The following is a 24,194-nucleotide window of genomic DNA, read 5'->3' as shown; positions in this document are numbered from 1 at the left end:
ATCAGTATCAATAAATCTTTTCTATTTGGTTCCATATTCGTAGTTTCCTTTTAGTTTATGCAGGAAAAAGTATAGATTCTGTGCAAAGAAATGACTTAAAGCACAGCATAGTATTCTTTTCCATTGGTGAACCAAAATGCAATGTGCTTTGCAATGTAATTGTTCTTTTACAAGCTGTGTAAACGGTTTGGCAGCATAAAATGTTACCTGCATTTAGAAACTTAATTGTAAATTTTAAAAATCAAATGTTCTTTCTAGGATCGGGTTTACCCAGAACTGCAGAAGTTCATGGCAATGTCCGATATGCCCTCTTTGTCCACTGGGAAGGATACACAGTGGGAAAAGGTGATAGCTAAAGCTGCATCCATCAGAGATATATGCAAACAGAGGTAAGAATGCGAGTTCATTATCCATCTTAAAGAAGGTGCAAGGTGTTTAAAGGAAAGCTGTACTGGTTACTTCTGATAAGTCTGTTATTTAATTATGTGGTGTGTGGTATTGATGACTGTAATAGATACACATTTTCTTAGGCAATACATAATAAATGTAAAAGTCATAAATGCAGTGTGTATAGAATAGAATAAACTACATGCAGCAGATATAAATAAAACACCCTGCATCAGAATTTACAAAGAAATTTTGCTTTTTCAGGCCTTTCTGTAACAGAGTTTACTTGAGGCATCCCATTTGTGCAAAATGTACTTGGAGTCCACAATGGAAGAGCCAGAATCATATAGCTAGGTTCAACTGTGTTTTGTTAATACACTGATACAGAACCAGTGTTTGAAGGTCATATCAGATATGGAAATTATCAAGCCATGCAGCTAGCTGATACCCCAGCTGCCCTCTCAGGCCTCAGCCTAGGTCTATTCAGAGTTCTCAAACTCCTGGCCCGCAGGCCAGTCCCAGTTGGAGTGATTGCGCAGTCTGGCCCAGGACTCTAGGCATCCCCCAGTCCCATCTTTTTTCACTATTGCCCCAATCTCTCTCCCCATGGCACCCTGTCCTCTGAGCATGCGGCTTTGGGGATCACCGGGAATGGTCTGGCACCACATGGTGGCAGCAGTTGTGTCCCCCACACTCTCCACATAAGTAGGAATCATGTGGGAAGCATCAGGCCCTCCAGTGATCCCCAAGCTGTGTACTCAGGAGGGAGGGGCTAGGGAGGAAGAGGGCTGGATGAAGGTGGGAAAGGGCAGGGCTTGGTGGCTGATAACTGGAAGCCTCCTCCCTTCTCCTGCCTCCGCCTGCAAGAATCCTGGGACAAAATTGTGCAATTGCTCCAGCTGGGACTGGCCCATGGGCCAGGAGTTTTAGCCCTCTGGTCTATAATGTTATACTAAGGCTGGGCTCTATCTCAGGTTTGACCCCACCCTCCATTCTATCCACATATATATCAGTCTGACTTGCTGAGCTTATTCTGAGGACCGTCACTTCTGCGTTTCCTGATTAAGTGGACAAAATTATAATCTAACATTGTATCAATGTAAGATTCTGATTGCATTGTATTCTTTTATGTCTGCATAACCAGCGCTGTAAATGGGAGTTATACATGGAAGAATAATTGTATTAAAAGGCTCCTTCTTAATCATTCCTACTTGGTATGTAAATTTAGACACATAGCCGCTTACTTCACTGACTGCAATAAGATTTTAATTACTTTTGATTTTTAGTTGCACTGAAGAGCCAACACAGTTTTGGAAAGTGAGATGGATTCTATTTTGGCTTAGGCATCATATAATATATTCTATTAGTCCAGTGTCTGAGTCTGTAATGCCGAAATGCTGGCTGTTCCCTCTGGGCGGCGCTGTTGCTGAAATGCAGGCGGTTCCCTCTGGGTGGCGCTGTTGCCCAAAATGCTGGCTGTTCCCTCTGGGCGGCAGTGTTGCCTCCCTGGCTGTTCCCTCTGAGCGGCGCTGTTGCCTGAGTCACGTTCTTCGCCTCCCACCTTGGCACTCGGCTGACTTCTGCGCTGCTCAGCTGGGCCGCCGCGAGGGAGCAAACAGCGCAAGCATCCGTTTGGGCGCCGTGGTCACCATGCAGCACGCCCATGCTGCATGGGGAGCGCGGGGCCCAAATGGCCTCTTGTGCTGCTTGTTCCCCCATGGTGGCCCGGCTGAACGGCGCAGAAGTTAGCCGAGCGCCATGGCGGGAGGGAAAGAGGGCGGGGCAGTGATGTACACGGCCAGGGGGCAGGGCCTTCCCGTGTATGTCACTGCCCCGCCCCCTTTCACATTCCCCTTCCCCTTTGCCTGCTGCCATGGCGCTCTGCTGACTTCTGTGCTGCCCAGCCAGGCCACCGCGGGGAAGCCCAAACGGCCGCTTGCTCTGATGCCTCAGCCTGGCTGAGCGGCGCAGAAGTCAGCTGAGCGCCATGGCGGGAGGTGAAGGGGGACAGGGCGGTGACATACACGGCCAGGGGGCGGGGCCTGGACGAGTGTTCATCCCCGACAGAGACAGAGGAGAGTGGGGAGAGAGTGAGAGGCAGGAGGGGGAGAAGAGAGAGAGAGACTGAGAGATAGGCAGAAGGCGGAGGAGAGCTGAGAGAGAGAGGGGGAGGCAGTAGGAGGAGGAGAGAGAGAGAAAAAGACACAGAGTGAGAGACTGGAGGCTCAGGAGAAAAGACTGACATGGAGGAGAGACCTGAAAATCCCATCTTATGACGGGCTAATTGGCTAGTTGTCAATAAAATAATGAACTAAGTTGTGATTGGAGAATCTTTAGCAAGTTGTTTTATCATAAACCAGAAGGATTCAATTTTTTCTGTCAGATTCCACGGTTTTTTGACAGGTCTGACAATTTTTAACTTATAAACTGATAACATTAGATGGAGAGACATTTTCAGACATAGGACCTGCACAGGGCTATTTTTTAAAGTCACTTTTCAGGGTAGAGCCACTCTGCTTGGTTCTTCAACTGTGTGACATTCAGAACGTACGTTTAAAGTGAAAGAGAAAGACATAATAGAACTAATGGCTGGAAACTAAAGCCAGACAAATTCAGATTAAAAACAAGGCTCCCAGATGAGGTGGTGGTTTCCTTGTCTCTGGATGTCTTCAGTCGAAGACCCAGTGTGTTTGTGTAAAATTTGCTTTAGTCAAGCACAAGTTATTGGGTTCAGTACAGAGGTAACTGGGCATATGTCTACCTGAGCACAAACTCAGGGGGTTGCGTGGCCTTGGATTCAGGTGGCTAGCCCATGCACCATCAGTGCTGCATCTTCCATGGTGCTATTTTTATTGTGCCAGCTCAGGAAGAGCTATTGCAAGTCTGTCTACCTGAAGTGGGAATCACGCCTCCCAGCTGCAGCGGAGACATTCCATGGGTGAATTTCTTTGGCCTGTGTTATGCTGGAGATCAGAGTGGATGATCTAATAGTTTCTTCTGTCCTTAAAATCCATGAGCATAGTATTATATATTTACATTATTCCATAGTCCTGTAAATATTTGTCTCTAGTCTAAAGTGGTTTTTAACTTCTTCATGCAAAACTAGTTTCAGTTGCTTCTAAGCTTCGTGGTCTTTTCCAATGTGGCAAATAAGCAAAATTTCTTATCAGTGGAGGAAGGGGGACACAACTGTTAAGGGGGGGACCGCATGACTCTCCCCTGCCACCAGGTCAGGACTCCCATGCTCCTCCTATCCCTGTCGCATGTTACTTGGGATGAGGTGGGCTGGGGGTGGTAGGACAGCCAGAGGTGCTGCCAGCAGTTCTGCTCCTTTCCCTGCTGCTCTTGCCACCACAACCCTAGGATGATGCCTGCTTCTTGTGACATTCAGTATTGTCTGAGTTATGAGTGCCCAGGAAAAACAAAACAAACCCTTACTCTTTGTAGACGAGAAAATGTGTCATCTGTTTTGATCATGATAAATTTCAGCCAAGAGAATATTTTTGAAGTTACAAGCAGGTGAAACCTGGGTTATAAAAAGCAGTCTCAATGTAACTAACATTTTCTGCCAAATGAGCACTATAATTAAGTTTAAATGGGATTTGTAAACCACAGTGGAAATGATTTAGAGCTGGGATGGGCAAAAGGGCTTCACCAGGCGGGATCTGGCCCACCAAGCTGTGTGATTAGGCATGGGAGGCCCTGTCGCTCCCCTGCTCCCAGGCCAATCAGGGCCTTGGGGCGGAGGGAAGGACACAAAGTTTCCTCCACCCTGCCCCCACCCTGCAAGGAGTGCACGGAGCTTAGAAGTGCTGTGCGCTCTTGGCAGGGCGGGAGGAGGCTTCGCATGCTTCCCCACCCCTAAGCCTTGATTGGCCTGGGGGCAGAAGGGGGAGCGCATTAAGTCTCCTCCCACTGCCAGGGGCATGTATGCCTCAGGAGAACCTGGGAGGGCAAAGACTTCACACACTCCCCCATCCCCAGACAGTAATGGTCTGTGGATGGGAAAGCAGGGAAATATCCTGGCCACGCCCCTTCTGCTTCAAGCCCCACCCCTTCCAGTACTTCCTGGAGCTACTTCAAAAATTTCTGAAGTGGCCCCTGGCAAAAAATTGTTGCCTACCTGTGATTGAGGCATAGAAAGAAACTTTAAAAACTTAAACAATGAATAGTCTTGCAGCATCTTAAAGACTAACAAAACATGTAGATGGCATCATGAGCTTCAGATGAATGGAGTTATTAAAAGGTCCAGTTTCTAAATAAATAGGGGATGGGTGGGGGAAGAAAGAAGGAAAAAGAAGGGGGGAAAAATAGGTTTAAAAAAAAGTCAGTTAGGCTATGTCTAGATTACATTCCTCTTTCGAAAGAGGAATGTAAATGAGGCCAATTGAAAGTGCAAATGAAGCACAGATTTAAATATACCATGCTTCATTTGCATATTCGTGTCCGAGCGTTTTTTCGAAAAAGGGTTTTTTGAAAGTGAAAATGCAGTCTAGACGGGGTTCTTTTGGGGGGAAAAAGCCCTTTTTCGAAAGACCCATACTCCTGAAAAAATGAGGAGTACAGATTCTTTCTAAAAAGGTTTTTTTTTTTTTTTTTTTAAAGAACCCTGTGTAGCCTGCACTTTCACTTTTGAAAAACCTTTTTTTGGAAAAACGCTCAGACGTGAATATGCAAATGAAGCGTGGGATATTTAAATCCGTGCTTCATTTGCACTTTCAATTTACCTCATTTACATTCCTCTTTGAAAGAGGAATGTAGTTCAGATGTGCCATTAGAATGTCCATGCTACATGAAGCATCTTCTCTATCAGTTTCATGTAACATGGACACTTTGACTATTTCTTTTCCCATCTGTCTTCCCCCATCCGCTATTAATTTAGAAACTGGACTTTTAATAACTTCATTGAAGTGAGTTATGTCACAAAAGCTCAAGATACCACCTACATGTTTTGTTAGTCTTTAAAGTGCTGCAAGACTTTATTTGTTGTTCAAGTTTTCCCAGTTATAGACTAACTTGACTACTCCTCTGAAGAAAGTTAGTCTAAATGTGCTGTACTTAAATCACCTGGCCAGATGATGCATTAATCCAAATTACTTAAAGAAATACAAGTTTAAAAATGAAATGGTCATGTGGAGAAGAATACATTCTTCCAAATCATGACTTACTTAGTTAATGCCTATTACGCCTGCTGGCGTGTAGGGCAAGAACGAATACATGAGTGGAACTGAAATTTTTGAAGTACTCTGCTTTCATGCAATGTTGTTTTCCACTAGGCCATATCAACATGGAGCTGATATGTTGGCTGCAATTTCCCAGATATTGAATGAATGCACAAAAACTGATCAAGCCACACCAGCTGCTTTAGTGTTACAAGGTCTTCATGCACTTTGTCAAGCTGAGGTATGGTTAATTTGGACTGTCCTTTTTTTGTTTTTTTTAATACTGTTTGCATTGCTTGTTCCATTTCCTCTTTCTAGTAGGCATTGCTATACAAATGTATCATGTTCCTTCTAAATTAAGCTTCTGTCTTTTTCAATTTATTAACTATTCACTGGAAAATTTAAATCTGAGTGTTTCTGTGATCATTTGCTATGATATCGCTCCAAGATGAGGCTGGGAGTTTTAAATCACTTCACAGCCCACTACTAGCTCGAAACATGCTGAGCTTTCAGGGAGCTAACTCCCCACCTTGGGCTATTTCCTACTGAACTCACTGAAGGAGTCTTTCTTCTTTGTGACTTTGCTCTGGACTGGAAGCGTCTCCATCCGTTCCTCATGGCCAGACCTTTGTGGCTTAGTTTGTTCACAGCTTTAACTCCAAAGCTCTGGCAGCACCTCCTCCTGAGCTGCTCCAAGGCTGTGGGGGTGGGGATCTCTTGGCCAGGTAACCTTGGTTAACCCTTATAGATCCAGTCCAGGGTCAGTGCACCCTTTCACATTGTTGCTTTGTGCATTGTCCTGATTGGCTAAGTAGGGCACACAACTTATTATTTTTGTTACACTGTGCCCTCCTTTGAGGTCCGGTTGTCTCATTTACTTATGTTGTTCATTTGTTACAACTGTAGGCTCTTTTGGGCCAAGACTGTCAGTTCTTGTGTTTTTATATAAAGCCTAGGATGGAACTCTGATCTGGGTGAAAACTCTAGGCTCTACTGTAATAGGTACATGTTAAATAATACTGTCAGCAGCCTTCATTTTAATTAATAAACACCTTGATAGAACAGACTCCAGACTGCTGCTAAGAACCAACATCTGATTCAAGAAAACTCTTACAGTACTGAGTTTTCTGTTAGTGACCCAACGAACACATGTTCAACATTATACTCAATTACTATTCATACGAGCTTGCCTCTTACTGAAATTCTTAAATCGTTTTTCTCTTATGATTTTGAGGCAGGAGTTATGAATAGTGCTGGGCCATGCAGGATACAGAGTCTCAAAACAGACCTGTGACTCTCTCTATGAGAAGTGCTCCCCTTGACCCATACAGGCTGCCCCAAAGGGCAGCTTTGGGAACCAGAAAGCACTCTTGATGGTTTGCCACAGCTGGGAGACGGTGGGGCCATGATACTGCCGGGTACTTGAAAGTGAATGCATTATTTTTGTGGAAGGAAATAAACATTGTGTGGCACACTGAAATCTTCCTCTCTGCTGTTCTTATTGTGCCTTGGTCCTGACACTTAAGTTAGTCTATACTACCACTTAGGCTGGCAGAACTTACGTCGCTCAGGGGTGTGAATGACGTAAGTTACACTGACCTAAGCACTGGTTTGGAGAGTGCTATGTTGTTGGGAGAGCTACTTTTGCTGATAGAGCTTCTGCTACTTGTTGCTGTTGATTAATTAAGTTGACGGGAGACCTCTTTCCCATTGGCTTAGAGTGGCTTCACTAGAGAACTTGGAGCAGTGCAGAGGCACTGATGCAAGATCTTCAGTGTAGCCAGAGTCTTAGTTTCATGAACTTCACACGAGTGTCGTGGATTGGGGAATCATAGAATACTAGAACTGAGAGGGACTTGGAGAGGTCCGTCGGGTCTGGTGATGGTGGACTTCCCAGTGTTGATGGTAATAGAGGCGGGCTTTGACCTTCTCTCCATACTGGACATGTTTGAAGTTGTGCAAGACCTCACTGAACTGATGGCGACAGCACCACTAGAGGTGCAGCACATTCCTTTAATGACACCGGCAGCTCTGGTCTCAATGATGTCAACAGTACTGCCTTCCGCACCCTGTTTCTGCCACCAGTAGATAAGTGTACGGGCCCTACCAGGCACTGGGCCTGGCACCAGTGGTGCTACCAGTCCTGGAGACAGGATGCTGATGGCGTTTCCACCACTGGCACCAGCTATGGCTCCACTGCCTGTCCCAGCACTGGAGTTATCTTTGGCACCTCAGCACCATGGGAAGCTTGCAGCCATGAGTGTCCATGTTTCCTCACCTTGATACTCATCTCCAGCACCGTTGAGGTCAGCCCATCCATAGCTGGTGTTGGATTATAGTTGGGAGTTGGAGGAGAGTCCCTCATGTCCAGGAGTGCATGGTACTGCTTCCGTTCCTGGGACTGCTCTCTGTACCAACATCGAGGCACTGATGGTGCCAATGCAGGCCTGGCCTCCTATGGGCCCCATGGGTCTATCAGCAAGGCCAGGGTCAGGAACTGCTCTCTCGAGCTATCTTGGTAGCATCTTTAGCTTGAGCAGAGTCTATCCCAGATCAGTCTCCTCCATTTGGGAACCATCTATCCCTCTTCTACTATGCCTGGGCCCAGATTATCTGAGCCCGCGGGTCCTGAGCCTAGTGGGTGAGGGATATTCTATCCAGTTCTGTACCTTCCCCGTCTCCTGCCCCGTCTTACCTGTCCCTTTTCAGGGACCCATCTCAGGAGCAACCCTTTATCCAGAACATGAGATGATTCCTTGCTATGGGAGCTCCTTCAGGAATTCAGAGCAGGGTGTTTTACTCCGTGCACTTCTTATCTTGGAAGGCCAAGGGTGGTCTGCGCTGTATACTAGATCTCAGAAACCTAAATGCGTTTTTACATAAGCTCAAGTGTTGCATGGTGTCCCTGGTCTCTCTCATCCCCTCGCTGGATTCAGGGGACTAGTACATTGCCTTTGATCTTAAGGACACATGCTTCCATATTTCAATTATCCCTGCCCACCACTGTTTCCTCCATTTTGTGGCAATGGATTGGTGTTACCAGTCTGGATGCTGCCCTTTGGCCTGACCATGTTGCCTCAGGTATTTACAAAGTACATGATGGTGGCGGTGGTGGCTGTTTTCAAGCACAGGGACTGGGTGCACGGCTTTCCTTGGTTGGACTACTGGCTCATCAAGGGCAGGTTATGGGAGCAAGTGCTCAGGGACGTAGAACTGTTCATAACTTGAATCTGATCTTCAACATGCTGAAATCATGCTCGTTCCCATTCAAAGACTCAGGTTCATTGGAGCCCTTCTCGACTACCCGGGCAACAGCTTCCCTGCCTAAATTTATGTTCCAGGCTATGGCAGACCTCATCTCTGTGCTACAGCAATGCCTCACCATGACGGTGTGCAATTGCATGCAGTTTCTTGGACACGTGGCCTCCTGCACTTACGTCCTGTGACATGCCTGCCTGCGCTTCCACGTGCTCCAAGCGTTGCTCGTGTCGGAGTTCAAGCCGACCAGGGACCCCTCAGTTGTGTAGTCACCTTGTTATTGGTGACTCCGCAGTCCCTTGACTGGTGGATGCAGCTGCAGATGGTATGTGCAGGGTTCCCTTTTGCTGGCTTGCAGCCAGAGATCACCCTGATGCCTCAAACACGGGATGAGTGGTAATAATTTGTAAATACAAGTTGTGTCGTCTTGCAAGAAACTGACACTGAATATCAGTATCAGGGAACTCAGGGCAGGCAGTCTCACTTGCCAGGTGTTCAGTTCAAGTGTGTCCTGGTGATGATAGACAACATCACAGCAATGTTTTGTTGATATCGATCAACAGGGTAGTGCTCGCTCTTCTCCCCTGAACCTGGAGGCCATTGCCCTGGGAGACATTTGCATTGCTCACGAGATTGACCTTGTACCTGCTGGGTATGCAAAACAACCTTGTGGATTGCCTCAGTTTGTCTTTTCAATCCCACAAGTGGTCCTCAGGGCAAATGTAGCTCTCTCGTCTTCCGTGAGAGGGGTCATCCCCGGGTGGACCTGTTCACAAGCTGCCTAAACAAGAAGTGCCTACTGTTCTGCCCTTTTCAGGGCCACAGCCAGGAATCCCTGTCAGATGCTTTCCACCCGTCATGGAAGGAACAGTCTCTGTGTGCCCCTTTCCCCTTGTGTTGTTGATACCCAGGATCCTTCTCAAGATTCGGCAGGACAAAGTGGTGGTGATACTAATAGCGCCTTTGTGGCCATGGAAAACTGGTTCACCACACTGCTGTCACTGTTGTGGCCAAGCCCAGGATGCTCCCTTTGGTTCCCGACCTGTTGACACAGGAGTTCAGCAGGCTCCGAACCTGGAGTTGCTCCACCTTCTGGCATGGAAACTCCTTGGCTGAACCACCTTGAACTCCAGTGCTTTGAGTCAGTCAGGGAAGTCTTAATGGGCAGCCATAAGCCTTCTGTTAGGGCTTCTTATCTTGCCAAATAGAAGAGGTTTTTCCCCGTGGTGCGTCGATGAGGGAATGCTCCCCCCCCTCCCAAGCAGGTCACGGTTCCCCTGCTTCTGGACTGCCTCTTTCTAAGTGTGTTAAATAGCGACTAAATGACTATTTGTGTACTCGATACAATTGGTATTGAGCACATGATTAGTCGATAAGGGGTCGCTGTGGCTTTGCAGTTTAAATAGGAGTTTAAGTAGGAGCTGGTGGACATGCAGGCAGCCTGGCTCTAACTATATTTAAATATCAGAGCCACAGTGAGGGAAGGTCTGGAAACCAGTACGAGCTGGGACTGAAGCAGATTCTTACTGTATTTAAAAGGCAGAGTCGCAGCACTGCAGCACCTCTGCCTCTCCTGCTCTCCCCCCTCGCTCCCTTCCACCTCCGCACCACAGAGACAGTGCTGAGGGAAACTGGCTTATAAGTGTATGAGCAATCACTCAATGAAACAAAAGGTTAGTAACCCTTCCAACTGTTGTTCTTCAATATGTGTTGCTCACGTCCATTCTAGACGTCCGTTCTGTAGGATTGTTCCAGCAAGGAGCTGATGTGGGATTCAGGTCAGCAGGGATATATACGCACCACCACGCGGCATAACACGGGGCACCACAACTGACCTGATGAGTACTGCAAGGGAAAAGTCTTCTGACAATTGTGCATAGGGCGTACATACACACACATTAGAATGGCAATGAGCAACACATCTTGAAAAATAACAGTTACAAAAGGTAAGTAATTGCTGTCTTAAGTTGAGATGAAACTAACAGCTGTTTGCTGTACTATGTATGCAGATTTTTTTTTATGTAGTTCTAGTGCATTAGGTTTGCATGTGGGTGATTTATGAAGATGACTAAACCTTTTTTTTCCCTACTTTTGTGTAACAGAGACCTTTAACTGAAACTGTTGCATGTATTGACTTGTGTGTCAGAATTGTAAAATATACAATGTAGTACTTACCAGGCCAAATATATTAATAATGGGCAAATCTTTTGTGTTTTCTTTGCCAGCGTGATTTCAACAGAAGCCAATATGCTTTCTGTGAGACCACGCTGGTTTCTAATTGATTTCATGTGTAAAGGGTTGTATGCAGGCCAAGAAAGATTCAAGAATGAAAATGCTAAGCATAGTTTTAAAAAAGAAAAACTCATCTGGAAATGGTTTTCTTGCTATTTGTTCCATGATCCCACATTTATCGTCTGTCTTTGACCAAAAAAGGGAACTGGCAAACTGGAGCAGTATAGTGAAATAAAAATTATGTAGATGATAAATTACACTGACCAGTGTATTTGATGGCTAGTGCAAATGGTAATGTTGGACAATTTTAAAACAATGTGAATTAATAACTTCTCTATTAAAACTAAGGTTAAACTTTTTTATACTGAATGCATAGAGAAAGTAATCTTGTGGTTTGAATATTTCCCCTTGGGTTAACATTTCCCTTATGTCCTTTATCCAATCCTTTTGATTCATCACAACCACTCAGTTTTTCTTCTTAGCCTTATGTTCCCAACCACATGAGACTTGCATTACTGATGTTTTAGATAGGCTCTGTTCCTTTAGTCAGGAGTGTACGGATGCCATTTCTTAATTGCTTAGAATGGTTGCTACCAGGGTGGATAAAAATCATTGCTTTAAAAAAAAAAACAACTACTAATTTTCTAAAATTTAAATTGGATTTTTTGATATTTTTAAAATCATCAATAAAATATTAAATTTCTCATTTAACAATAAGAGTTACAATTGAATCTCATCACAAACATGTTACGCTTACAGTTTCATAAAAATGAATTAATGGGTCTCGTCTGGTTAGCCTAACTACTAGCTCTTGCTTCTTGAAAGTTCTGGGCTTTCCATTTCTGTTGCTCAGCAAACTAAAGTAACGTGCAAAGAAAGACACAAGATGGATACAATTGTTTTTGTTCTGTGCTTATGTGTTGATGGATCTGGGCCAGGCATGGCAGAGGAGTAAATGAAGACATTGTCTCAAAGACAAAGAAACAATATATAGGAAAGGATGGAGGCAGCATAGAACCGAACAGTGGAGTGGATTGAAAAAAGAAAGAGAAGATATTATTCAGCATGCACTCAGCTTCCCATATTCTCCCACACTTTTTCCAGAGAAAAATAGTTGTGGCTTCTGGGCATAAGAAAGACACTATCTGGGAATATTTTGAAGAAATTCATTTTCTGGGTGAAAAAGGAAAAAGTGTCAAGTGTTATCAGTGGAAGAAGATGATGCAGGGCCTAGTTGTAAGAATGTAACATTGTACGAGAGCTAGTTGTAGAAATTTTAAGGACACTGTACGTTTAGTGTTCTGAGGACTTCTGTTGGAGATGATAACATTTGAAAATTAAAAAAAAATATTAAGGACAGCCATCAGCCAGAAACTCAGGAGACAGCTGCAATTGCAAATGTGAAAGATTTATGTAACATTTAAGATTTAGTTGAATAAAATGTAAGTTCTGTTGTGTTTGTGTTTGATTAGTTCTTACCAATGTTCCCGCTAAGAGTTTTCCATCCATGAACAGAGTGAATTTTGTCTTGTGCACCAATATTGATGTCATGTACACTTGTTCAGATGTGTGCCAGCAAGGTACCCACCAGTTGCTAACAAATGTCATATTAATATATTAAATATTATGGAAGAAAGAATACTAAAAAAAAACCCTTTCCGAGTCACAACGATTAAAAAGAGCTGTTAAATCAGAACTTTCACTCAAGAATCTTTATTATTATGGCTGACCCAAAGTGCCAACTCTATGCATCAAGCCATCAATTACAGATAAGGCAAAAGTACATCACCCCTCCCTCCCTTCCCCACACACCTGCAAAGTTTGAACAATGAACTGTTTTTCTTAGAGACCCATGCTGCACTGCTACACAACACCAGTAATAAATGGTGGCAGGCAATGTTCCCTCTAACTTTTTCCATACATATGCAGAATAACTTTAGTTATGTTCACTGATGTTAGTGCTGCTACATCTGCAGCTTGACATAGGCAATAATATTCTGTACTACTACTACATTTACCTGGCATTGCTTGGGTATTTAACTCAATTTTTTTTTTAAAGTAAAAGAAAAATGTGTACCCTTTCCAGTCTCTGTCAGGGAGCAAGAGCAAAGTGCACACTTTGTCTGCTACTTGCGCTCACCAGCCTGAGTGAGGAATGCAGCAAACTGTGCACTTTTCCCTTGCTCCATGACCAAGGGGAACAGCCAGCAATATCCCTTTCTGAATCTGGGGGGGGGGGGGGGGTTGAGGCTCAGGGCTGGGGCAGCCCCTTTCACCTGCCTGATGATTGTTTCTTTTCTGCATGGTTTTATGGCAAACCATCCTATTTTAGACACATCCCACTTTCATGGAACAACCAGACCTTACATTGCTTTAAATTATGGTAAGAAGAAGCTCTATACTAAATTTGGGGGTCCTTGCTCTTACAGCTTAGGAGGAGTTCTTGACAGAAAGAGGGACTGACAAACTCTCTCAAATATATAGTACATTTCCTAAATTATAAAAACAGAATAGCTAAAAAAAATTACACAAATTATACCCTCTTATATATTGTAAATTTCTGCACTGAGTTGTAAATTAACATGTTTTAGTGGTCATATTTGCACTGTTTTTAAGAAATATGTGAAGACGTAGCTGTAATACTTGATTTAAATCAATTTGTGCTTGATGATTTAAATTGTGATTTAAATGAATTATTTAAATTGTCTCAATTTAAGTCATTCTACCCTCATTACTCCTGAGAGATGCAAGGTGCTTTCTCCTCCTCACCCCAGTTTCAGCCCTCCGAGGGTCATGTGTCCCCTCCCCAGCACTCCCATCTCTCTCAGAATGAACGAGGAATGGTGTGACTAAAAATCATACTTGCATGTACCTTACCCAGGCTAGTATGAAGCACTTGATTAATCGTGTTGGTGGGAATATTTACCATCTGAGACTTTTTGGATAGGGAGCTGTTAGTATGTTTCAGCAAAAACAAGGAGGAATCCGGAGGTACTTTAAAGACTAACAAATTTATTAGGGTCTGTAAGCCAACCAGTTTAGTCCTGGGGCTCAGGCCTGTGTTTGGGCCAGCACCCACCCATTCTCAGTCCGTGTAAGCGCAGTCCCTGGGCTGGGCCAGGCACATAAAACAACCACCATGGTCCTCTTTAAGCCTATGCCCATAGTATAGGGCAGTGGTCCCCAACCTTTTGGGGCTGCCGGGCATGGGGCCATGCGTCCAGGGACCGCGCATGCGCCGCGTGCCTGGGGTGGAGGCCGCGCATGTGCCGTGCAGCCAGGGTGGGGGCTGCGCATATGCCACGCACCTGGGATCCAGGGCGCAAGAATGGCTTGGGCTGGCCCTGTTCACTCGGCCGGCGCACATAAATGCTCCGGCAGGTACCATGGCACCCATGGGCACCGCACTGGGGACCACTGGTATAGGGCAAGGCAGGCAAACTCAGTCTGCAGTGGTTACAGTATCCCAGGCCTTAGTGAAGGGTGGGGCAGATAGTCAAAGCACAGTTTGTAAGGGAAAGGTGAGCCCAGGCCCTAGTGTGTGGATAATCCAAACGCAGTTTGTAATGCAAAGGGGCAGGCTGCCACCCAGGGATGCAGGCCCGCCAACTCCACTGTGTTCCTGTCCAGAGCCCTTGCTGTGGCAGGGTTGACTTGCCATTGGGGTCAGCGGGGATCTGGCCAGCTACATACTAACTCTCATAGACTTTCCAGGGCCACTTCCTCTCTTCCCCCTCGGCATATACCTGAGGCCATTCCTGGGGGTTGTCAGGGTCTGAACCTCAAGTACGACTGACAGGGTTTTCCTCTGATTGAGGGCCCAACAGTCCGGGCCAGTCCTCCGCATCAGCAAGGTCCTCAGCAGCTTCCCAGCTTGGGAGCGTAGGGCAGGTCTCTGCTTCCTCTAATGGCTGGGGCCTGACTGAGCTCCTGGCTTGAGATTTTATACAGCTAGTCCAGCCTCCTGACTTCTGGGCAGATGCAGGGGCAAGGCTAGGCAGCTTACCAATGCTTGGAGAGGGGTTCTTCCCCTTCTTGGTCTGTGAGCGGTCACCCCTGCTCACTACAGGGTATTAAAGCATATGCTTTACGAACTACAACTCATTTGTGCAGATGCTGAAGAGAAAAAGGAAAAGACAGGATGTTAAAGATTTGCTTGACAATCTCCATTCTGTATAAGTCTGTTTCTCCAACTAATGTGTGTCTGCTTTGTGAGAGCCAATTACCGCCTTCTTTTCAACACACATATCCACAAGTGTGTAATTATAATTGAGGTTGCATAGTGAAGCACTTGAAGATTAGAAATGACCAGAATTAAGTTGGCACTGAAGATTAGAAATTACCAGAATTAAGTTGGCATTGGTGAAGTGTAGATGTATGTGTGAAAAACAAAAGATTGGTCATTCAGTTGACTGTGTAGGAATAGCCTAAATCTTCATTCAAATGGATGCATTTGTCTCAAGGAGTAAATTTCCCATTCTCTGGTCTCTTCCTCCCTCCCCCCAGGTTAGTACACTCACGATACCCATTCCTTGAGATTAGTAGTTCTGAATAACTAAAGCATTCCTTTCCAGCAAATATATTTCCAAGCAGTGTTCTGTCTAGCAGTGAGAGAGGCATTTTAAAGCTTAAAAAAGCCAAGACAAAAGTGACTTGTCCAGAAATCCTGAAAGCCTATTAAATGATAAAGATTAATTTTTCAATATGGAAATGGTCTGTCAATCTAAATCAATCTATACTCAAAACAATGAGTATAAAGACAAAAACAAATGTACAAAGAACTTGCACCTACTGCCTTAGAGTCTGGATTTATGGATATGCTTTTTCTAATTGGCAACAATTCTGTTGTGGCAAAAATTAATAGGTGCTTCAGCTTGGAGAAGAAAAGCTCTTTCATCTTGCTAAAGTTCCTAGAGGGTGTTGTATTTTCAAAGAGAAGCTTTGTACAATTGAGCAATAACTATTGAGACACAGGTCATTTCCTGGGGATTCATGACTGTCAGAGAGAGTTTACCTCAGGCTTTTTCACAGTCAGCTATCACTCCGGAAATGCGCCATGCCAAGGTTATTGTTGTTATAATCGTTTTATTTACTTTTTTAAAAATGAAGTGTTTGGGGCACAAAATACCTCTTCCCTCTCTTTGTACTCACCATTGTTTCTTCAGAACTCTACAGGGTGTATGATTTTCAGTGAGGCAGCTGTTGCCAGACAATTCTAGACCATTATTTCCTTGTAAAAGGAACCAATCAGAATTCTAGATTTTAATGTTTTTTCAGGGTTGTAAAAATAATTGATTATGGTCTTTTGATGGTGTAGCTGGAAGCCTATAAATGCTGGCCGGCATGCACAACTGTGTACAGTATGTTTTTTAGTAGACTTTAACTTCTATATTGATTACATTCCAAAGATTTGCTAATAGTGTGGTTAAACAATGTTACTTTTTTTAAAATCAGTTCATTTGGTGCTACTTCCCATTCAAAAAAATCACTAGATCATCTTTTGCTCAAACAAAATTCTAGAGTAAGTATTATTTATTGTGACAAAGTTCCTACGGGTAAAACTGAAGATACAGATTCTCAGTATTGTAAAGATAGTATACCAATATGTGGTGAAAGTAAGAACTAAATATCTCTTTTAAATAAAATGTGTGGTTTGTGATGTAAAATAGTTCAAGTCAAACAAGATGACAATCAGATGTTAGTTGGGTATTTATGACAATGTAAGGACATAGTGTATGAGATGTTCATGTGTCTCTAAAAGTGCAGCAAACAGTGCACGTATTGTACTTTATTGTTTGATAAATGGTATCAAATATTGTATTATCATGCATATGTAGACGAGCAGGTGCTTGGTTCCTTATTATCTAGATAACTATTAATTGAGCATAAGAACGGCCATACTGGGTCAGATCAACGGTCCTAGCCCAGTATCCTGTCTGCCAGCAGTGGCCAATGCAAGATGCCCCAGAGGGAGAGATCACAACAGGTTATCCTCATGTGATCCTTCCCCTGTCACCCGCCTCCAGAGAAACAGAGGCTAGGGGTACTATTCCTACCCATCTTGCTTAATAGCCATTGATGGACCTAATCTCCATGAATTTATCTAGCTCTTTTTTGAACCCTGTTAAAATTCTAGCCTTCACTGCATTCTCTGGCAAGGAGTTCCACAGGTTGACTATGTGCTGAGTGAAAAAAACGTTCCTTTTGTTTGTTTTAAATCTGAAACCTCTTAATATCATTTGGTGACCCCTAGTTCTTCTATTGTCAGACTTAGTAAATAACTTTTCTTCTTCAAGTGATTGCTCATGTCCATTCGAACTAGGTGCATGCGTGCCATGTGCACGGTTCCTGAAGCATTTTTTCCCCAGCGGTACCCATCTGGCTGGCAGGTCGCCCCCTGGAGTGGCGCCGCTATAGCGGAGCATAAGTACCCCTGCCGGCCTCCCCCTCCTCAGTTCCTTCTTTCTGCCTGTGATGGTCATTGGAGCTGCTCTCGCGTGCTGATCCCAGCATCTTTTCTCTCGCCCGTTGGCAGTTATCTGTGTACATAGTTCAGTGTTAAGTAGTTGTTAAGAAGTTGTTAATTAGTGTTAGGTACTGTAGTTAGCTCTCCCTGAACCTCCCTCCCATGGGGGATGGTGATGCCAGGCCCGCAGAGCTTTAAAACTTGTGCGCAATGCACTAGGCCCATGCCCAAGCAAGACCCCCATGAACAGTGTCTTAATTGTCTGGCGGTCACCTGCAAAATCTGCAAGGGATTCAAGCCACGTACCAAGAGGGAGAGAGATTCCCGCCTTAAGTTGCTCCTCGTGGAGTCGATGCTACAGCCCGTGTCCTCCGGAGAAGCCTCGGTGCACAGCCCTCAACTAAGAGGGCCAGCCCCAGTGACCATCCGGACCTTGCTGACCCAGGGGCAGGAACCCTGCAGCAGCCCGGGGGGCCGCAACAACCAGCCCTCGTTCAGGGTGCGGTGGAGCAGCCGGTCCTGAGTCAGGAGTCAACATCTTCATCGTCCCCTGATGAGGCCTTGGCTGACCCGGCCCTGGTTATGCCAGCCATGCACGCTAGATTCCACCAGGAGCTGCTGCACTGGCTGGCTGCAAATCTTGGGGTACCGGTGGAGCCCGTGACCGAGGAGTCAGATCCGATGGTGAACATACTCATGGACGATGCTCCAGCAAAGTTGGCGTTGCCACTCAATAAGACGGTGGCAAAGATCACCAGTACGCTGTGGCAGATGCCGGCATCTATCTCCCCGATGCTCACCTCTATTCGCATCCTGTACCGGGATCCATGGTGGCTCAGGCAGCTGCCCAGAAAGAGGGGCAGGGGCAGAGGCAGCTGGGTCTATCCCCTAAGGCTAAAGACCCTAAGTGATTGGACCTGATCGGGCGCAAGGTTTACGCGATGGGGGAGGGGGGTGCAGCTGCATATCGCCAACCAGCAGGCCATGCTCAGCTGCTACGCCTATAACGCCTGGCTAGGGATGGACCGGTTCCGCGACAGATTGCCCCCAGAGGACAGGCAGGAGTTCTCCGCCCTGGCCACAGAGGGCAGAATGATCGCTCACAGTGCCCTGCAGGCGTCTCTGGACGCTGTCGACTCTGCAGCCCAGACGATGGCGTCGGGCATGGTAATGAGGCGCAATGCCTGGCTGCAGGTCTTGGGGATCCCGTTAGACTTGCAGGCCATGATCCAGGACCTGCCGTTCGACGGGAAGGCCCTGTTTGCAGAGAATACCGACTCCAGGCTTCTCAGCCTAAAGGATACAAGGTCGACTCTTCAGTCGTTGGGTATCTACATTCTGGCCCCCCAACGTAGGCCGTTACTGAGTCAGCAGTCACATAGGGGCCCCCCACAGGCTGCACGGCCTGATTATTGGCGGCGTAGACCTTGTGGTCTGTCTGGGGGTTTCACCCAGGGGCAGGGCCTGAGGGCTCGCAACAGGCGCCACCGGCCACAACAGGAGGCAGCCAGGGGCCCCGCCCAGCCCCCTCTCTCTCTCTCTCCCTAAGCAGCACTTTTGAAGGTGCGCTTGGGGACCACATACCGATGGCAGTTATCTCCCCCCCGTTTGGAGACAGGCTGTCCCACTTTGCCCAGGCCTGGTCATCTGTCACCTCGGACAAGTGGGTGCTGGACATAGTGTCCCGGGGATACTCTATTCCCTTCCTGGGGCCCAGCCCTTCCCTTCCCCGTCCCTCTTCAGGGACCCGTCTCACGAGGCCCTCCTAGAGCACGAAGTCCTCACGCTCCTGGAGAAAGGGGCTGTGGAAAGGGTTCCTCCTCATCCGGAGGGCAGGGGATTCTATTCTCATTATTTTATTATCCCAAAACCGAAGGGAAGTGTTCGGCCCATTCTAGACCTCAGGGCCCTCAACACGTACAAAAAAGGGAAAAGTTCCGGATAGTAACCCTGGCCTCAATTATTCCGGTGCTGGACAAGGGCGATTGGTATGCAGCCCTCGATTTGAAGGACGCCTATTTTCATGTGGCAATGCGGGCAAACCACAGAAGGTTCCTCTGGCTTGCGGTATCCCACCGACACTTCCAGTTTACGGTTCTCCCCTTTGGGCTGTCTATGGCCCCCCAGGTGTTGACGAAGTGTATGGTGGTAGTGGTGGCCTACCTCAGGCGGATGGGAGTCCAGGTCTTTCAGTATTTGGTCAACTGGTTCATCAGAGGCCTCTCAAAAGAACTGGTTGCGCACATAGGATTGGCGCGGTCCGTTTTCGACAGACTGGGTCTCGTAGTGACCGAGGAAAAGTCGAAATTCGCCCCTACACAGAACATAGAGTTCATGGGGGCAGCCCGGTGAGCCAAGATGGGGTGCGCTTACCTCCAACGATCCAGTTCCAGGTGATAAAGACCCTGGTGTCTGCCCTGCAGCAGGCTCCACTGACAACGGCATGGTCATATATGAAACTACTGGGCCATGTGGCAGCCTGCACCTATGTCATCAGGCATGCCAGACTGAGACTCAGGCCGCTGCAGGCGTGGTTGGCGGGGTCGTTCAACCAGGCCAGAGACAGGTTCGGACCGGATTCTTACAGTGCCGCAGGGAGTCCTCGCCTCGCTCAGTTGGTGGACATTGGAGAACGAGGTATGTTCGGGAGTTCCCTACCGTGCAGAGCTGCTGTCCGCCCAACTCATCACGGACGCCTCCAGTGGCGGTTGGGGAGTGCACTTGCAGTGCCGAAGGACACAGGAGTTATGGATCCCCCAGGAGAGGGGTTTGTATATAAATGTCCGGGAACTGAAGGCAGTCAGGAGGGCCTGCGAAGTCTTCCGGGCAGTGCTCTCGGGGAAACTGGTGTCAGTGCTGCTGGACAATACTGCAGCTGTCTTGTACATAAACAAGCAGGGGGGAGCCCGCTCTTCCCGGAGGCGGCTCTCCTATGGGAATTCTGCATAGCCCACCGCATCCAGTTACAGGCGGCATACTTGCTGGGGTGCGCGAATACATTAGCAGAGTCACTGAGCAAGTCCTTCAGAGTCCATGAGTGGTGCCTGAAAGGGGAGGTGGTGGTGCACCTTTTCTGGATGTGGGGTCGCCCCCTAGTGGATCTTTTCGCTAACAAGGGGAACAGAAAATGTCCCCGCTACTTTTCCCTCCTGGACCTGGGGGCGGACTCAAGAGGGGATGCCCTGACCTGTATGTGGCCTCGGGGCTTGCTCTATGCGTTTCCCCCATTCTCACTAGTCCCCAGTGTGCTTACCAGGACCATGCTGTTCAGGTCTCGGGTGATCCTGATAGCCACGGATTGGCCCAGGCAGTTTTGGTATCCCATCCTGTGGGAGATGGTGGTGGCCTGCCCTTGTCGCCTGCCGCTGACCCTGGACCTAGTTACTCAGGTCGGGGGGGAGGGACATCCTGTACCACCCCGATATACAGTCCCTCCACCTGACGGCGTGGCTTATCCATGGCTGAAGCCCCCTGAGAGGGCTTGTTCTAGGGGGGTACAGGAGATTCTCCTAGACAGCTGGAAGCCGACCATTAGGTTGTCATACGCCGCCAAATGGAAGCGTTCCTTGGCCTGGGCTCAGGGTAAGGGGTCTGCCCTTCCCAGGCTCTGGTTCCGCTGGTTTTGGGCTGCGATAGGCAGGCCTGTCCGCCCCGTCGGTGCGGGTGCATCTGGTGTCTCTAATGGCATTTTATGAGGAATTGGGGGGCAGGTCTTTGTTCTCTGTCCCCCGGTAAAGAGGTTCCTGAAGGGCCTGGATAAACTGTATGCCACGTACAGGCCCCGGTGCCGCAGTGAGACCTCAACCTGGTGCTAAATAAGCTTTTGGATTCCCCCTTCAAGCCCCTGGCATCCTGCTGTCTCAGGTTTCTGTCGTTAAAGGTGGCTTTTATAGTCGCCATTACATCAGCACTTCTGGTATCTGAATTGCATGCCCTGACGGTGGAGCCCCCGTACTTAGTGTTCTCTATGGACAGAGTTCTGCGTCCCCACCCTGCGTTCCTCCCTAAGGTGGTGTCGGCCTTTCATATGTCACAAGACATATACCTCCCGGTTTTCTTTCCCAAACCCCACGGCTCCCCTGGGGAGCGGGCTTTGCACTCCCTTGACGCGAAAAAAGTGCTGGCATTTTATATAGACAGAATGAAGCTGTTTTGCAAGACTTCTCAGCTGTTTATTGCTTATGCTGATCAGGTGAAGGAAATGCCGGTTTCAGCCCAGAGGCTGTCGGGGTGGATATCCTCCTGCCTTAGGGAGTGCTATGCTCTGGCGTGTAGAGAGCTGCCTCGAGTGTCGGTACATTCCACCAGGGTACGTGCTTCGTCTGTAGCCTTCGGGGCCCACGTCCCGATTCTCGACATCTGTAGGGTGGCTACATGGTCCTCGGCCCGTACGTTTACAGAGCATTATGCTCTCACCCAGCAGGCGTGGGAGGACTTGGCTGTGGGTGCAGCTGTGTTGGGTTCTAGCCTGTAAACAAAGCAAAGGGAGGTGGTTGAGTGCCACGGAGTGTCATGTACTACTCTATCGCTCTGTCCAGTTGCATTGTTGTTCTTTTCTATTCTGCATTAAAGTTATTGTTGTTGGTGAATATCGGTGTGAGTGTTCTGTAGAGTGGCTCCGACCCCGCCTCCGGGGTAGGGGTAGCTTGGTAGTCACCTAGTTCGAATGGACATGAGCAGTCACTCGAAGAAGAAAACAGGGTTACTTACCTGTAACTGTTGTTCTTCGAGATATGTTGCTCATGTCCATTCGAGTACCCCCCTGCCTCAGAGTTTCTGGCAAGAAGGAACTGAGGAGGGGGAGAGCCAGCAGGGGTACTTATGCTCCGCTATAGCGGCGCCACTCCAGGGGACGACCTGCTGGCCCGATGGGTACCGCTGGGGAAAAAATGCTCCAGGAACCGTGCACACGGCGTGCATGCACCTAGTTCAAATGGACATGAGCAACACATCTCGAAGAACAACAGTTACAAGTAAGTAACCCTGTTTTCCTTATTCACTTTTTCCATACCAGTCATGATTTTATAGACCTCTATCATATCCCCCTTAGTCTCCTTTTTTCTAAACGGAAAACTTCAAGTCTTTTTAATCTCTCTTTATATGAGACCCATTCCAAACCCCTAATAATTTTTGTTGCACTTTTCTGAACCTTCTCCAATGCCACTACATATTTTTTGAGATGAGGCAACCACATCTGGACTGTACGCAGCATTCAAAACGTGGGCGTACCATGGTTTTATATAGAGGCAATAAGACATTCTCTATCCCTTTTTTAATGACTCCTAACATTCTCTTGCTTTTTGCACTGCTGCTGCACACTGAGTTGATGTTTTCAGAGAACAATCCACACTGACTCCAAGATCTTTCTCTTGAGTAATTGTAACCAAATTAGTCCCCATCGTATTGTATGTGTAGTTGGGATTATTTTTTCCAATATGCATTACTTTACATTTATCAACATTAAATTTCATTTGCCATTTGTTGCCCAATCACTTGGTTTGGTGAGATCTTTTTGAAGCTCTTCATGGTCTGCTTTGGTCTTAACTATCTTGAGCAGTTTGGTATCATTTGCAAATTTTGCCACTTCACTGTTCACCCCTTTCTCTAGATCATTTATAAATAAGTTGAATAGGCTGGGACCCAGAACAGACCTATGGGGGACCCCATTAGTTATGTCTCTCCACTCGAAAAACGTACCTACTCTTTGTTTCCTGTCTATTAAACAGTTATCAATCCACGAAAGGATCTTCCCTCTTATCCCATGAAAACTTGCTTTACTTTAGAGGCTTTTTTTGAGGGACCTTGTCAAAGGTGTTCTGGAAAGCTAAGTATACTATATCCACTGGATCCCTCGTGTCCAAATGTTGACCCTCTCAAAGAAGTCTAGCAGATTAATATGGAATGATTTCCCTTTACAGAAACTATGTTGAATTTCCCCCAACAAATTATATTCATTCACATGTCTGACCATTGCATTCTTTACTATAGTTTCAACTAATTTGCCGGGTACTGACATTAGACTTACCAGTGTGTAATTGCCAGGATCGCCTCTAGAGCCCTTTTTAAATACTGGCATCATGTTAGCTGTCTTCTAATGATTAGGTACAGAAGCCAATTTAAAGGATAGGTTACAAACCGCAGTTAATAGTTCCACAATTTCCCATTTGAATTCTTTCAGAACTTTTGGGTGAATACCATCTGGTCCCAGTGACTTGTTACTGTTAAGTTTATCAGTTTGTTCCCAAACCTCCTCTAATGACACCTGAATCTGGGACTATTCCTCAGATTTGTCACTTTAAAAGAATGGCTCAGGTTTGGGAATCTCCCCAATATCCTCAGCTGTGAAGACTGAAGCAAAGAATTCATTTAGCTTCTCTGCTAGGCTTTATCATCTTTGATCTTCAGTTTAGACACCAGCTTGCTGTTTGTTGAGCTACTCTCTTAATTTGCCAGTATGGGGGAAAATAGGGGAATCAAAACTTCATTGTCTTTGTGGCCCCTATCAGTGGTACATGGTAGGTCATATCTTTGTACCAAACCCAGTCTCTTTCTACTACTGAAATGGGGAGTGTGTACTGAATGGGGGAACTTGGGCCCCCACTCTCTAATGTTTCTGGTAATAGATGTGTAACAGCTACAAATTCTTGGTCCACTTCCCCACAGTCTTTTCCAGTCTTCCCCAGCATCTT

At 46.6% G+C, this 24,194-nt stretch overlaps 1 protein-coding gene across 1 annotated transcript in view; it reads left to right on the top strand.

The window, feature by feature from the left end:
• The window catches only part of FOCAD (focadhesin), a 227,524-nt gene that overhangs the window by 91,604 nt on the left and 111,726 nt on the right, over nucleotides 1-24,194 (top strand). The window contains exons 15-16 of the mRNA XM_075931485.1: nucleotides 259-389; nucleotides 5,664-5,790. Coding sequence (XP_075787600.1) covers nucleotides 259-389; nucleotides 5,664-5,790 — 258 coding nt within the window. The remainder of the gene's footprint in view (nucleotides 1-258; nucleotides 390-5,663; nucleotides 5,791-24,194) is intronic.

The sequence above is a fragment of the Pelodiscus sinensis genome, chromosome 6 (assembly GCF_049634645.1).
Source record: "Pelodiscus sinensis isolate JC-2024 chromosome 6, ASM4963464v1, whole genome shotgun sequence".
Lineage (NCBI taxonomy): Eukaryota > Metazoa > Chordata > Testudines > Trionychidae > Pelodiscus > Pelodiscus sinensis.
This window is presented reverse-complemented; position numbering and strand designations above follow the sequence as displayed.